Raw genomic sequence first — 14,739 nt, forward strand, 5'->3', positions numbered from 1 at the left:
GACCCTTGAACCAGTGGTTTAGATACCAAAATCACATCCCCCAGGCCGATATGAAATGAGCTATGCCTGCTTTAAGAATAAGCAGCCTATTTTTAAGACCAATTTCGGAAGCCATCTTCGATTTTTGGACATATCAGATCACTGACTGTCCCTGTAACTTATCCTAATGTATTATTTGACCCTTGAAACCAGTGGTTTAGACATTAAAGTCACATCTCCCAGGCCAAAATGAAATGAGTTATGTCCGCTTTAAGTATTAGCAGCCATTTCAGAATCAATTTTTGGAACCCATCACGGATTTTTGCACATACCCGACCACTAATTTTCCTGGTAAGTTGTCCCAATGTATTATTTGGCCCATTCAATCATGGCATAGACACAAAATCATATTTCTGGATATTGAACAAACCATGTCGGGGTTTTTTAAGTAGCAACAATTTAAGACTCCATTTTTGGAAGCCATTTTGTATTTTTGAACATACAGGACCACTAACTGTCCTTGTAATTTGTCCCGATGTCTTATTTGATCATTGAAAACATGGTATAGCCACCAAAATCATTATGTCCCAGGCGGATATGAAATGAACTATGTCCATTTTAATTATCCACAGCCATTTCAAACTCCATTTTTGGAAGCCATCTTGGATTTTTGGACACACCAGGCCACTGGCTGTCCTTGTAACTTGTTCAAATGTACTACTTCACCCTAAAAAACATCGAATAAAAACCGAATTAAAGCCACTTAGATCAATTGTGGATTTTCAGTCTACGGCAGCCATTTTGGGCGCCATCTTGGATTTGCCAGGTACACTGGAGGGGTTATAATTCACATTAGCCTGTATCAAAATTTTTTTACCCCTAGACCATGGATTATGAACCGAAATAGGATTCTAGGGTGGATAATAAGTCAGTTGTATCCATTTTCAGTGAATGGCGGACATCTTGGACGCCATCTTGAAAATAACCACTTTCCCGGATGCAGATTTCGGTAGATTTTTAGTATGTAATTCCTGTGGTCAAATAGTACAAAAAACCGTTGAAAAATCATTCGTTGCAATTTGTTCTGTCCTCATGCGAGTTGAGGCTCTGTGTGATGTATTTTTCCCCAAAGCGCGTAGCGCTGAGGGAAAATATTCTCCCGAGGGAAAAATATAGCTTCGGATGGGAGTTGAAATGTTATTTATTAAAACGATAGACCAGGCAATATCTGTTATATTATATAGTCTATGTGGATTCGCCATCAGAGATTGCATTCATCATGAATTTCTTGCTACAGCTCTGATCCATCTACGTCATAATATATATACTTTTTTTTTTACAATGACAATGACATTTATTCCCACGTCACCCATAGAGTGGGTATTGGAGAAACAATCATATAAATGTACAAAATCTTAAATAGTATTTCATCAAGTAATTTACAACTCATTTAGAGTACATTTAGAAAAAAATTAAAAAATACAAATTTTAGCATTAAAAATAATTTTATGATTACATTTAAAATATTACCTTGAAGCTTCAAAAATATAATCAAAGTTTACATATGATTAAAAAAAAGATAAATCATATAGTAACGACATTATCGCATCGTTGGATATTAAACCACCACAGCCTTTAAAAAAGCTCAAAATTTTATATTTCGAACGTGTCAAAGTTTAGAGAATTTGATAAGGCCTACAGAAGAGATAATGGATAAATTAAAGATTAAAAACCCAGGTTATTAACATTATAATTAGCATAAACATTTGTTTAATATAAGGCAAGTAATGGCATCAGCATATGATTGGCTGTTATACCACTTTTCAATTACAGCTCAAAGTATTGAATTTCGAGCATAACTTATTTAGAAACGAAGCATAATTTTCTTGCAAAATTTTACAAGGTTGGAACGGATTTCTGGTTTTTCACAGCTAAATAGCTGATTCATTTTGAGTGTATTCGGTCTATCAGTGTAATATGTTTTAAGATGAAACTTTCTTTCTTTAGCAAGAGAAGGACAAACGAATGTATAGTGAAATTCATCACCAATTGATTGAAGGTTGCATAATGTACAAAGCCTCATGTTTCTTTGACGGTTTCATATCTTCCTGAGGTAATAGGAAGTCGATGATTTTTTATTCATATTAATGAGGTAACTGTCTAGACGAAGATTTTCTTTGAATATTCTGTAGTTAATACACTGAGAGTTTTCGTTTATGAACGTTAACCAATTTTGAAACTGTGAGTCCTTTACTCGTAGATCTACAGCTTGCTTTACCCAATTTCTGCTCGAGGAATCAGAAATGTCAAATAAATTCGTCATACCAATCTATCAAGCGTTTGCTTTATCTTTGTTAACCAGCTTGTCTGATATAAACCTTGATCAGAAAGAATCTTTACAATCTCATAAATCATACCAGACATTTTTGTTTTACTACTGTGAACTAATCCACACCAAAAGTTTATCATTCTATTCTCAATATATTTATCTAATTTGAATCTTCCAAGTTCGCCTAAAACCATGCAGTTTGCCGTTGATTTATTAACCTAAAGAATCTGCTTGCAAAATTTCATGTGAAACACTTCTAAATCTCTAATCACATCAAAACCCCATATTTCTGACCCATAGAGGAGTATCGGTAAAACAAGTTGATCAAATAACTCAATTTGGATATCCACTGGTAAATCAAGATGATAAATCTTATTCAACATGCTATACATTGCTCATCTTGCTTGATTCAGTTGTTTAGCTTGAGCTTTCCGAAATGAATTATTATAATTGAAGGTAATTCCAAGATATACAGTCATCTACTACTTCAAGAGCGTGGTTATTAAATGTAAATGAACCAGTTTTCCTCACTTTGCCACGGGAGAATATAACAATTTTCGTCTTGTCTATATTCACATTTAAATACCATCTTTTACAATAATCTGATACTGCATTGAGCGCACATTGAAATTCTTGTTCAGATTTGGCAAGGACAATGGTATCATCTGCATATAGTAATAGAAATAACTTCATGTACACATCAATTCCATGATCTAGTAATGATGACTGAAGCTTCTCAGGTAAGACATCAAGACCATCATAACGTTCACTGATATATTCTTTAAAATCATTTATGAACATAGCAAATAATAATGGTGATAAATTTTCTCCTTGACGTACTCCGATATTACAGTCGAATAGGCTTGATTTTTCACCATCTTTGATAACACACGATTCAGCTTGTGTGTACATATTTTTAACCACTTTAAAAAAGTTTCCATTTATATCACTTGAAAGTAATTTGTTCCAAAGTGATGTCCTATCAACAATATCAAACGCCTTACGATAATCGATGAACGCACAATATACCCTTTCTCTGCCAAACAGGTATAATTCGAGTAACGAATGTAAAGTAAAAATGTGATCTAGCGATGAATGATTATTCCTAAACCCAGCTTGTTCATTTCCAATCTTTTCACAGTCTTCTAAATATAAATTCAGTCGATTTAAAACAGCTGTGAATAGTTTACCCAGACAACACAATAAAGTGATACCTCTATAATTGTTTGGATCATCCGGTTTCCCCTTCTTGTAAATTGGCCGTATTAAACCAATAGTCCAATCTGTTGGTACAATTCCACTTTCAAACACAGCATTGAATAATTCAAGAATAAGATGAAGCAGAGAATTAGTTGAGTTCTTCAAAAATTAATTCGGTAGCAAATCTTCACCATGCGCCTTACCGGTTTTTATTTTTTTCAACTGAGTGATTACCTCATCTCTGTCAACTGGTCTATTTAAAACTGGATTACTTGTTGGCGATTGAATGATTATTTCACTATTTCTTTCTTTGTGATCTTGATTCAAGTTTCTGAAATGTTCACAAAATGCTTCAATTTCAATATTTCCAAGCGTTCCTTTAGACGTACAAGATGAATTGATAAGTTTCCAATATTCATGAGGTTGTTTCTTTTTCAAACCTTTTAGCTCTTGGTGCAGATTATAATAAAATTCTGATTTGGCATTTTTTATCGCTTTCTTATACATGCGTTTCTTTTCTTCAAGTTTTTCAGTTAGGTTAATAATTTTGTTTTTCTTTTGATTTTTTTTTCATACCAAAATATTCATTTCTTATTTTAAAACATGTATCGGTGAACCAAGGTTTAGATCTCCTCTCTAATTTTTCCGTAGATTTTTTATGATTTGATTTGCAACCACTTTTCATCATACCACTCTTTTCTGCTGCATCATAATACAATTTTTTAAGACGATTGACAAGTTCATCAATTGAATGTTGCGTAAAATCTCTTTTTTTTTCTTTATCTTTAATATCGTGCAATAACATACTAACGCACTCATCATCTATGTTTTTTGTACAGTCTGTGGCAGATTCAGGATCCCATTTAATTCTTACCGTTTGTGTTGGTGGTGCATTATGTTTAGATAAGCTTTTCATTTGGTACGCATTGTCTTTAATACACACGGTAAGAATAATGGCATTATGTTTATCTGACAAAAAAGAATCAGATGTATCCACCATAAAGTCCTTATAATTGCAGAATAAGGAAGGTGATGAAATGCAGTAATCAACGGTGCTTGCATTAGCACATGTGAAATCTCCATCCTTATCTATGCCTATTCTTCCATTCACAATAATCAAGCGAAAACTTTTACAGAGCTCCACAAGACGATTTCCGTGATTATTAATTGTTTTATCTTTGTTTTTTCTTTCTTGATCTATGTTTAACATTTCTAGATCACTAGTATGTAAGATTTCATCACTACCATCGATCAAATGATGGAAATTAGATTCATGAATTCCAGTTTCAATTACTTCACACATATTACCTGTTCTTGCATTAAAATCTCCTAACAAACAGATCGGTAAATCGTAGGTGTTGTTGAACATAACAAGATCAGATGATAGATCATCAAATATTGACTCTTGAAAATATTTTGAGTTTTCTGGTGGAATGTACACTGCTCCAAGTATAAAAGAATATCCAAATGCTCTTTTGTCTATTATTAGCCATAGTACTGTTTCTGATAAAATGTTTTTAACCACAGTCACAAAGTCGAAAAGACTTTTCCTGATTAAAATTCCTATTCCATGTGCTTTACGTAGGGTAGTTCTTTACTAGTACATTTATATCCGTTAGAAACAAGTGATTCAGAAATATCATCTGCCCTAGTTTCGCCTTAACATATAATATCAAAATTCGAGATACGGAGTTACAAGAAAGCGAGAATGACAAAGAGCAACAATGATTTTTTGCGATACAAGAAACTTCAAAAAGAGTGTAAGCAGGCTTGTAAAGTAGCATACAGTGACTACATTACCAACATTGTAAGCCCAGAATGCTCCTCAAATCCAAAAAGATTTTGGAGTTTCATCAACAGCAAGAAGTGCGACAACAATGGTGTATCCACTTTATATTCTCCAAACAAAGGAATGGTGTGTGACAGTTCTGCTAAAGCTAGTCTTCTCAATAAACAATTTTCTTCAGTTTTCAATGGAAACGAAGACATCACTAGCATACCACAGAAAGGACCCAGTCCTTACAAGAGTATGGAATCCATTAATGTGTCACCAGCAGGGGTTTACAAGCTCCTACACGATTTGAACCCACACAAAGCTTCTGGACCTGACATGATTCCAGCGCGGCTCTTGAAAGAACTTGCACTTGAGTTAACACCAATCTTTGTTCACTTCTATCAGGCTTCCCTTAATCAAGGTACCATTCCTGAAGATTGGAAGAAAGGAAACATCGTCCCAGTCTTTAAGAAGGGTGATAGATCGCTGCCAGAGAACTACAGACCTGTATCACTCACCTCTATAGTATGCAAAACCTTAGAACATATTGTGTGTAGCAGTATCATGAAACACCTGGACTTGCATCATATATTATCTGATGCCCAACATGGCTTCCGGAAAAGGAGATCCTGTGTAACACAGTTAGTTAAAGTAGTTGATGATCTAGCTTCAACAATCGACAGGAAAGGGCAAACTGATGCAGTCTTGTTAGATTTTTCCAAGGCGTTTGACAAAGTCCCACATCAAAGACTGTTGTACAAGGTTGGATATTATGGTATAAGGAATGAGGTACATCTTTGGCTTGCTGACTTTTTGTCTCAACGTAGTCAACGAGTTGTTATTGATGGAGCAACATCAGAACCAGCACCTGTCCTCTCAGGAGTACCGCAGGGGAGTGTCGTCGGTCCTTTGCTCTTTCTTCTGTACATAAATGACTTGCCAGAGTATGTGACCAATGGCTCTTCAGTTCGTCTTTTTGCTGACGACCGTGCCCTATACCATCCCATCAGTTCACGAGAAGACGCCGAAGATCTGCAGCGTGATCTTGATGCCCTGCAGCAATGGGAGAGGGACTGGGGTATGACATTCCATCCCGGAAAGTGCCAGGTTTTACACATTACAAGGAAGAAAATTTTTTCCACACAACATGTACTTCATCCATGGCCAAGCTCTGGAAGAAAAAGGTAATGCCAAATACCTCGGCATAACCTTTAGTAATAATCTCAGTTGGAACGCCCATAGACTCTATTACCAAGAAAGCAAATAATACCAGATGTTTTCTGCAAAGAAATCTCACAAGTTGTCCAAGAAACACTAAGGTCATTTGTTACAAGATGCTCCTGGGGCCAATAATGGAGTATGCATCTGAGATCTGGGACCCATTCACACACTAAAAAATCAGAAATCTTGAAATGATTCAACACAGGTACGCTCGCTATGTTTGTCACGACTATCGAACTACAAGCTTCATTTCTGCTATGCTTCGACAACTACAGTGGCAAACCCTTCAAGAGCGTAGGGCCCAAGCCAAGACTCTACTAATGTATCGCATCATTAATAATCTTGTAGACGTCCAGCAACAACTGAAACACTCATCATTCAAATCCCGAGGTCATTTTCAAAAACTCATGATTCCATTTGCAAATACGGAATGTTACAAAAACTCCTTCTTTCCTGCCACTGCCAGGTTATGGAATTCCCTACCTCAGGACGTCGTAGACAGCACCTCGGCAAATATATTTAAGAGTGAGGTGCAACATGTCATACTATGTTAGTCTGCATTTGTATGTAAATATGTAAATATTATATATATGTTTGCTTTTTTTACCACAACTTCAACGGTGGATTCTCAGCACTCAGCATTCAAATCCACAATACAGTACGACAATACACCACAGGTGGTATGTACTTATATAGGAAGAAGAAGAAGATTTCTCAAGAATACTATCAGATAATTTTTTTCGGAGACCACAAACATTTAAACTCATTAATTTACCATCAGTCCTCGTTTCTTTTTTTGCTTTGCCCTCATCCTAATGTTGAATAAATAGCCCAGATTCTTTCATCTTCCTCTCACTCCATCCGATGTTGAATAAGTCGTCAGGAGTGTCGATGACTTTCCTCGTTCCATCCGTCATCAGGCACGTTACCTTTCCATCGAAAGAATGCATCAAGCATCGAAAGAATGCATCAAGCGCGTTCATCATGCAATCGACGCGTTAACACTAGCGCGTACATCAAATAATACCGTGTTTACACATGACTCGGCTCGAGTGTTGAATCCTCAAGCAGGGTCGAACGCTGCGAAGAGGGCATGCTGTGATCGCGTTTATACGTACATATAAAAAGGCGAGTTCAACACGGCTCGCGGATCTCGAACGGAAGAAGAATTATGACGTCGCAAATTAAAGGCGGGAAATTCACCGCCGGAATCGAATCTTGTCCGTGCGAACAACAACAATGCCAAAAGTGAAAGCGCGCGCAGTGACCTAGGTCAAGAGGGTTCGACACGGCTTTCTGTTTACACACGAAAAAATTGCCGAGTCTGACTCGGCTCGCGGGTTGAAACCTACGATTTTGGCGGATCAAAAAAGCCGTGTTCGACACGGCTCGCGGATCACAGTGATCGCGTTTACACAGCATAAAATTGCCGTGTTCGACACGGCTCGCGTGTCGAACCCCCGAGCCGTGTCCCTGTGTAAACACGGTATATATTACCTGATTACGCAACTTGTAAGCAGCGAGTGGTCGACGTCACCTTAGTGAATATAACGCCGCAATTGAAAATACAACGCAGTTATATTCACTGAGGTGACGTCAAAACTCAGAATATAAAAAATGCGATCCTCGCAGCTATGGTCACGTGATGGCGTATTGACCTGATCACTGATTCGAATCTACATAACCTATGTAATATTATCAATTATTGAATGCTTGATATATAGAAAACTATTCTTAATATTAAGAAATACAATTCTTGATATCTTATTCTTGAATTTATGACACCACGCATGAATGAATAAATTATTTTGAAAAGCAAATAGTGTTATTTAATTTTTTCAAGCTTTGGTAAAAAAAAACAGGGGGAGTGAAGAGAAAGGAAACTGATCGGCTATTGAAAACTGGAATCTTCTTAGCCTTGTATTCTTTAGAAGAGATCTACAAAGGCTATTCAATGTGAACATGTCAACATTGTAAAATAAATCACCAGTCTTACTTTCTCAAAACTTGGGAAAATTTGATTCGTACCTGGGGGGCGTTTCATGAAAGGACTTGTCGGACGTTTTATCCGACAAGTCCCATTTTATCCGACAGTTACCATAGGAACAGTGCCTCTGAGCCAATCAAAATCATGGAAAGATGTCAGATCTGACAACTTGTCGGATGAAAATATTTATGAAACGCTCCCCTGGTGTCTTCAAAATCACTTCATTCGGCTATGGTGTCAGTGCCTACAAACAAGATATCAAGCAGATGAGGAACTATTTCATATTTTTGGTAAATGAAATGCTCAATAATCTATATTAGCCCTTGAAAAGTAGTCTACATCTTGTATATGCATTGTACTATCCACTGCATCCATATAAAGCTGTTATAAAGGGAAATATTTATTATCTTGCTCATTGTTTTTTTTTTTTGTTCATTAGGTGACGGACGTGTTCAATTTGAAGAGTATTTGTTGTTGGTGCAGGGAAAGAAGATGACAAAATCTTACAACAAGGTAGAGTTAGAAAGAATGTTCAAAGACCTTGACAAGGATGGTAGCGGAAAGCTCTGGTAAGCACCTCCACATATAGTATGGGCCTGGGTGACTTCCATTTGTGCGCATATTCAAATCAAATGTCAAATATTCTGAAGGTGGAGTAAAAATGATAGACATAAATCTGCATTGCCAGTCATTGAAATTTCTTAAATAAAAAAAAATAAACGGTTCCATTGACGGTAATATTATTTGTCTTCTTCAGTCTTTTTTTAATAGAACGCAAAACTTGTATCTTTGTATGGGAAATAACTATTTTTTAGACTGGCACACGAAATTAAAAATCCATTTTGGAAAGAAATGTTCTTCGCGTATACACTGTTATCTATGCACTGTAATGATATACCTTGCCAACCCTTATGGAACAATGATTTTATCAAAATGGGTAATAGCTCAATTCACAGTAGATCTCTAAATAATAGGGGTGTTCGTTTTGTTAGTGATATTTTAGATGTACATGGCAATTTCCTCTCTTTGAATGACCTTCAGGAAAAATACAATGTTCAAATTCAGTTTACCTCACTCGACATGTTGTACCAATCAATTATAGCTGCTTAAACCCAAAACTGAAAACAAAACGAACGTTATTTCTCTTATAATGCAACCAAGTTTTCAACTCCCTATACCACTTCATAATCAAACATTCCCTTCTCTCCAAATCTTCCAAAACGCCTAAGACAATACCAGACCAATTGAACATGTTGAACAAATTTCCGCTGAAACCATCCAAGATGACCACTGTCTTATGGTTCTTCTTTTTTTTCGTTACTTGTATTGATTTTGTCCATTGCGCTTTGTCTTTGTGTTAGTATAATTTTCATGTTTTATACTCATTTCATATATGCTTTTTTAAATGAAAACCTATGCCATTACTTATTTTCAATCAATTTTTTTATTTCTCTGCATGTCATGTTTATATGTATGTACATTTGACAGGGCTCCCTTGAACGGGACAACCCTGTGTTATAAAGAAAACGTGAATAAATAAATAATACTATTTGTTTCTGACAGTGTCCAAGAACTGAGATTGGGCTTCAAATCGTTCTATGAAAAAAGGATCGATAAGATTTTAGCAGAATGCGACAAGGATGGCGATGGTCTCATCGACTATAAAGGTATGTAAATAACAAATATAAGTGGTCGAATTGTGTGCAACGTAATACTCCACCCATAAAACCATGAATTTAACATTGCGTCGATAATGAAGGAACCAGATGGAATCTCTTGACCGCTTTTATTGGCATATTTCTTTTTTTTTATTATTGTCATTATTTTAAAGGACAAAATCCTTCTGACGTCACCATTGTTTTGATGACATAGAAAAATATACCAATGTTTTTCATTATTCAGTTAAATTGTAAGAAACATGTATTTAATAAACCCTCCAATGACATGCAGATATGTAAATATTATACGCATGACCTTTCAAAACGGTAAACTATCACTCGCCGGTAATAGGGCATGTATGTAGAAAATATTTCAGTCGCTTTACTAGATTAAGTTCATCCTATGTAATTTTTGTCATATTTTTCTATTAAAAACAGAATTCACCGAGTCGTTGATTTTTAAACTTCCCGTTCCAGAGTGAAGGTGATGATCGTGTTCTCCTTACTACAAATCCTCTATTAGATTCCACTCACAAGGTCGACCCTCATATTTATATGTTACTTTAAGCGAAGGTGATAATTTCTGTTTGTGTATATTTTTCATCATTATCTTACTTCTGAAAGCCGACTTTACATTATCCATTATTTTGTTTCCTGGTGGGTGTTTCATAAAGCTGTTGGTAAGTTAAGAGCGACTTTAAGAACGACTGGTGATCCCTTCATGCGGTAAGTGGTATATTGTATTGGTGATGGTTTAGCGCGTAAGAAAGGTTCACCAGTCGTTCTTAAAGTCGCTCTTACGAACAGCTTTATGAAACGGCCCCTGCACTCGGGATACCTTATAATCATAACGGAACAAGGTGTATATGTGTGGGTTTTTTTTATTCTTGAGTCCAAACATTTGTCATACAATGCCTGTCATGAATGATACATTCGTTTCAGATATTATAATAATCACAATGGAGAATAAAGACTGAAAAGCGCATGAATGTATATATGCAGGTAGAAAATAGCCCCAGAAATTACGGACCTCCCAATTTGATTTTAGGCAGTTATTTTCATGTTTATCAGACAACGTGGCTGGAAGCCTTAAGAGCACACTTTCTAAAGTCCAGTTGTGTTTAAAGGTATAGACTTAATTCTTTGTACCCTCATAAAATTCAATTCATCTTTTTGACCTGTTGACACAAATGCAAAGTGTAGGCTTTCTTCAGTCAAATCACTGATAAACATTTATGCCACATTTGGTATCGCTGTGAAAGCGTGAAGAGGAGTTGACACAGTGCAATCATCATTTTGTGTATACATATATCACGTCGAAGAATAAATAATTATGGACGATGATAACATCTTCAATGTCATAGCATTTAGTCTTAATGTAATATTGTTACAACGAAATTCCAGTTCGTATGTCACATTTGTTTTTTCTCTTTTTGTCATATATTGTGTATGATCCACGTCAATGTGTTCGACAGCAGGCCTACGAGACAAACCCTGTATTGAACTTTTTTCTGAATTCTATGGGTTAAAATAAAAAAATTCACTCTTTTCTTTGTTTGCTTATTGTATGCCTATAAAAGAATAAATACTAATAAAAGAATAAAAGTAAGATTGACCTGCCTCGTGTTTCGTGTTGTTGAAAAATCATATCGATTGGAAAGCCTAGAAGATCCAGAATACGACAAAGCAATAGGCCAGTGCGGAGTTCCATTCAGCGCATGATCAGAAGAAGGTCATTCGTATTAAAAGTGGCATGCCATGGTGGTTTAATATCTAATGAGATAAGCATTACTGTTAAAGTTTTGATTACTAGTATTCATTTCTTCTTTTGAATTTTGTTTTTCATTAGATCCACAAAAACAACAATGCGTCCATTATATAGCGACTGGTATTTCAAGGTTGGCAAAGTACATTATATAGACTTGTTAATGCATTCAAAGTAAAAATGCAACAAATACTTTCAGTGTTCATTGGTGTGCTATTCCAGTCACCTGGTCTATACAATTACTCCATCCTGCTATGTAAGGCATCTTTACATAATATCTTGCTTTGAAATCTGCTTATCATAATCAGTGGCGTAACTACGGGGGGCATGGGGGGCACGTGCCCCCCCAATCGGCTGACCAAAAAAAAAATGGGGAAAAGGAAAAAAAGAGGGAGAAAGGAAGAGAAACGTTGTGGGAAAGAAGAAATTATTGTTCATTATAATGTTATATTATATCATAATTATGTTATGTTATATTACATAAGAAACATTTTTGTTTTCATAACTTAATGAAACATATTACATTTGCTCAGGGCCTAAGTCTCCATTGCTCCTGGTGCTCGCATTGTCTGTTTAACGAGATATATAATCCTGTTATACTAAATTAAACCTCCCGAATTCAAGTCAAATACACCAAACTGCCAAATATATTTCCTCGCACTTCGAGTTATTGTTTTATGTACAATAGTATGCTTCTTTTTCATTACTGCTTAAAGTGATTGCCCTATTTTAAGGTCTTAATATAAAACATTTCCTGTCCGTGATTACGTTCGCAGTAGTGGATTGGTGAAATATGTCTGCTCTCCATGAATTCCTAGAACCAGTCCTTAAAATTTCCCTTTTCTGATCTGAATATCAAAAATTTTCAGCTTGCGCTTCGCGCTCGCATCATTTGGTTAGTGAATTACGTATGGTTTTCTTGAATTCCTACAAGCCTTAAATTGCCCCTCTTCAGGTCTGAATTTCCTAAATTTTCAGCTCGCGCTTCGCGCTCGCAAGATTTGATTAGTGAGATGGGCATGTTAATCACGATTATGTTTAGATATAATTCTAACAAAATCAGCAAGTGCTTATTGGCAATCGCATTGAATGACTATGGTGAGATGTGTATACTCTTATTGGATTCCTAAAGTAATTATGCTGCATATACTGTAGAGCGCTCAGAGACTTCTGACGAAGAAGTGTTAAGCGCTATATAAGCAAGTATAATTAAAATATAGTCCTTAAAATCTTCCTGTTGGGGGGTCAATATTTACAAAAATTTCAGCTCGCGCTTCGCGCTCGCATTATTTAGCGAGACAGGTACGTATCATGGGTTACAAAATATTCATTATAATGTCCCTTTTTAGGTCTGAATATCAAAAATTTTAAGCTCGCGCTTCGCTCTCGCATTATTTGACAAGTGAGATACATATCCGTTTAATGGCACTGTCCTTAAAATGTCTCTATTAGGTCAGTATACCTGGCAACTGGGCGCGCTTCGCACGCTCACTATAAAGTGACTCAAATTTTTGTTTGTGCCCCCCCCCCCAATGCCGTGACCCACGGTACGCCACTGATCATAATGCAAAAATGAAAGGTAATTTGACAAAATTGCCCATGAGGTAATGCCGAACTTGTTTATTCTCATGCATTTCCCCGCTTACCAGTGAGGTATTTTTTGCTTTATAAACACTCGGATTTCGTGGTTCACGATAATGGGTTTCAGTGCGCTTCTCAAAGACCTATAATGTCATCCTAATATAGTATGTGGTCGGTTTTGGGATAACATGCGTTGTATGTAGACAAGATTGATAATTTTATTGTTTTCCAAATTACGAATTGATCTTTTAAGGACAATACTCACAGATGGAAGAAACCCAAGATCTGGAACTTATTTTGGTCAAGTTTCATTTGCTGTTTATTTGGCGCAACTTTGCATTGTGTGCATTGAGTTCGTATTTGACTGACATAGCAGTTATAGCCAAATAAGCGGCAAAAAAGAAAAATAAAATCACAAATCAATGGGAAAAGCTGTGGGGATAACATTCATTAAAGCACTAAATAATTACAAAAGACTTATAAAACAATAAAATTACCCTTTTACAAGCACAAGCATATTGTAATCACAGCTGTATCTACGTAAGATGTGGCAAATCCTTACTCGCAAATAGCTTTAAAGGACAAGTCTACCCCAACAAAAACTTGATTTGAATAAAAAGAGAAAAATTCATTAAGCATAACACTGAAAATTTCATCAAAGTCGAATGTAAAATAAAAAAGTTATGACATTTTAAAGTTTCGCTTCATTTCACAAAACAGTTATGTGCACATCTCGGTCGGTATGCAAGTGAGGGAACTGATGTCACCCACTCATTATCTCTTTTGTATTTCATTATATGAAATATTTTGATTTTCTCGTCATTGTCATGTGAAATGAAGTTTCATTCCTCCCTGAACACTTGGAATTCCATTATTTTAACATTTTGTGCTTCAGGCAAGGAGGTCCTACTCATCAAATTCGTAAAAATTGAAATATTGTATAATTCAAACAATAAAAAACAAAATAGTGAGTGACATCATCAACTCTCTCATTTGGATGTAACTGGCTCGTTCATATAACTATTTTGTTAAAAATACGCGAAACTTTGAAATGTCCCAACTCTCTTATTTTACATCCGATTTTGTTGAAATTTTCAGCATTGTGCTTGTCTGATTTTTCTCTATTGATTCAAATAAACATTTTTCTGAGGTGAACCCGATCTTTAATGGTACTTCGAATTTGAACGTTTATAACAGAAATGAGGTGAAACCGACCTTTAATGGTACTTCGAATTTGAACGTTTA

General features: G+C 35.8%; 1 protein-coding gene across 2 annotated transcripts in view; it reads left to right on the forward strand.

The window, feature by feature from the left end:
• LOC121418822 (calcium-binding protein LPS1-alpha-like) overlaps positions 1–11,596 on the forward strand; it is a 33,106-nt gene extending 21,510 nt beyond the window's left edge. Inside the window, exons 5-8 of one of the 2 annotated variants that reach the window (XR_005970516.1) lie at positions 8,930–9,059; positions 10,054–10,157; positions 10,587–10,813; positions 10,931–11,596. Coding sequence is in view for 1 of the 2 variants with exons in the window: in XM_041612992.1 (XP_041468926.1) it covers positions 8,930–9,059; positions 10,054–10,157; positions 10,587–10,630 (278 nt within the window). In the remaining variant the exon portion in view is untranslated. Of the gene's footprint in view, positions 1–8,929; positions 9,060–10,053; positions 10,158–10,586 lie in introns of both variants that reach the window. The other variant, XM_041612992.1, reaches the window with a different exon arrangement.
• Positions 11,597–14,739: the final 3,143 nt, after the last annotated feature.

This window comes from Lytechinus variegatus, chromosome 7 (genome assembly GCF_018143015.1).
Source record: "Lytechinus variegatus isolate NC3 chromosome 7, Lvar_3.0, whole genome shotgun sequence".
Classification (NCBI taxonomy): domain Eukaryota; kingdom Metazoa; phylum Echinodermata; class Echinoidea; order Temnopleuroida; family Toxopneustidae; genus Lytechinus; species Lytechinus variegatus.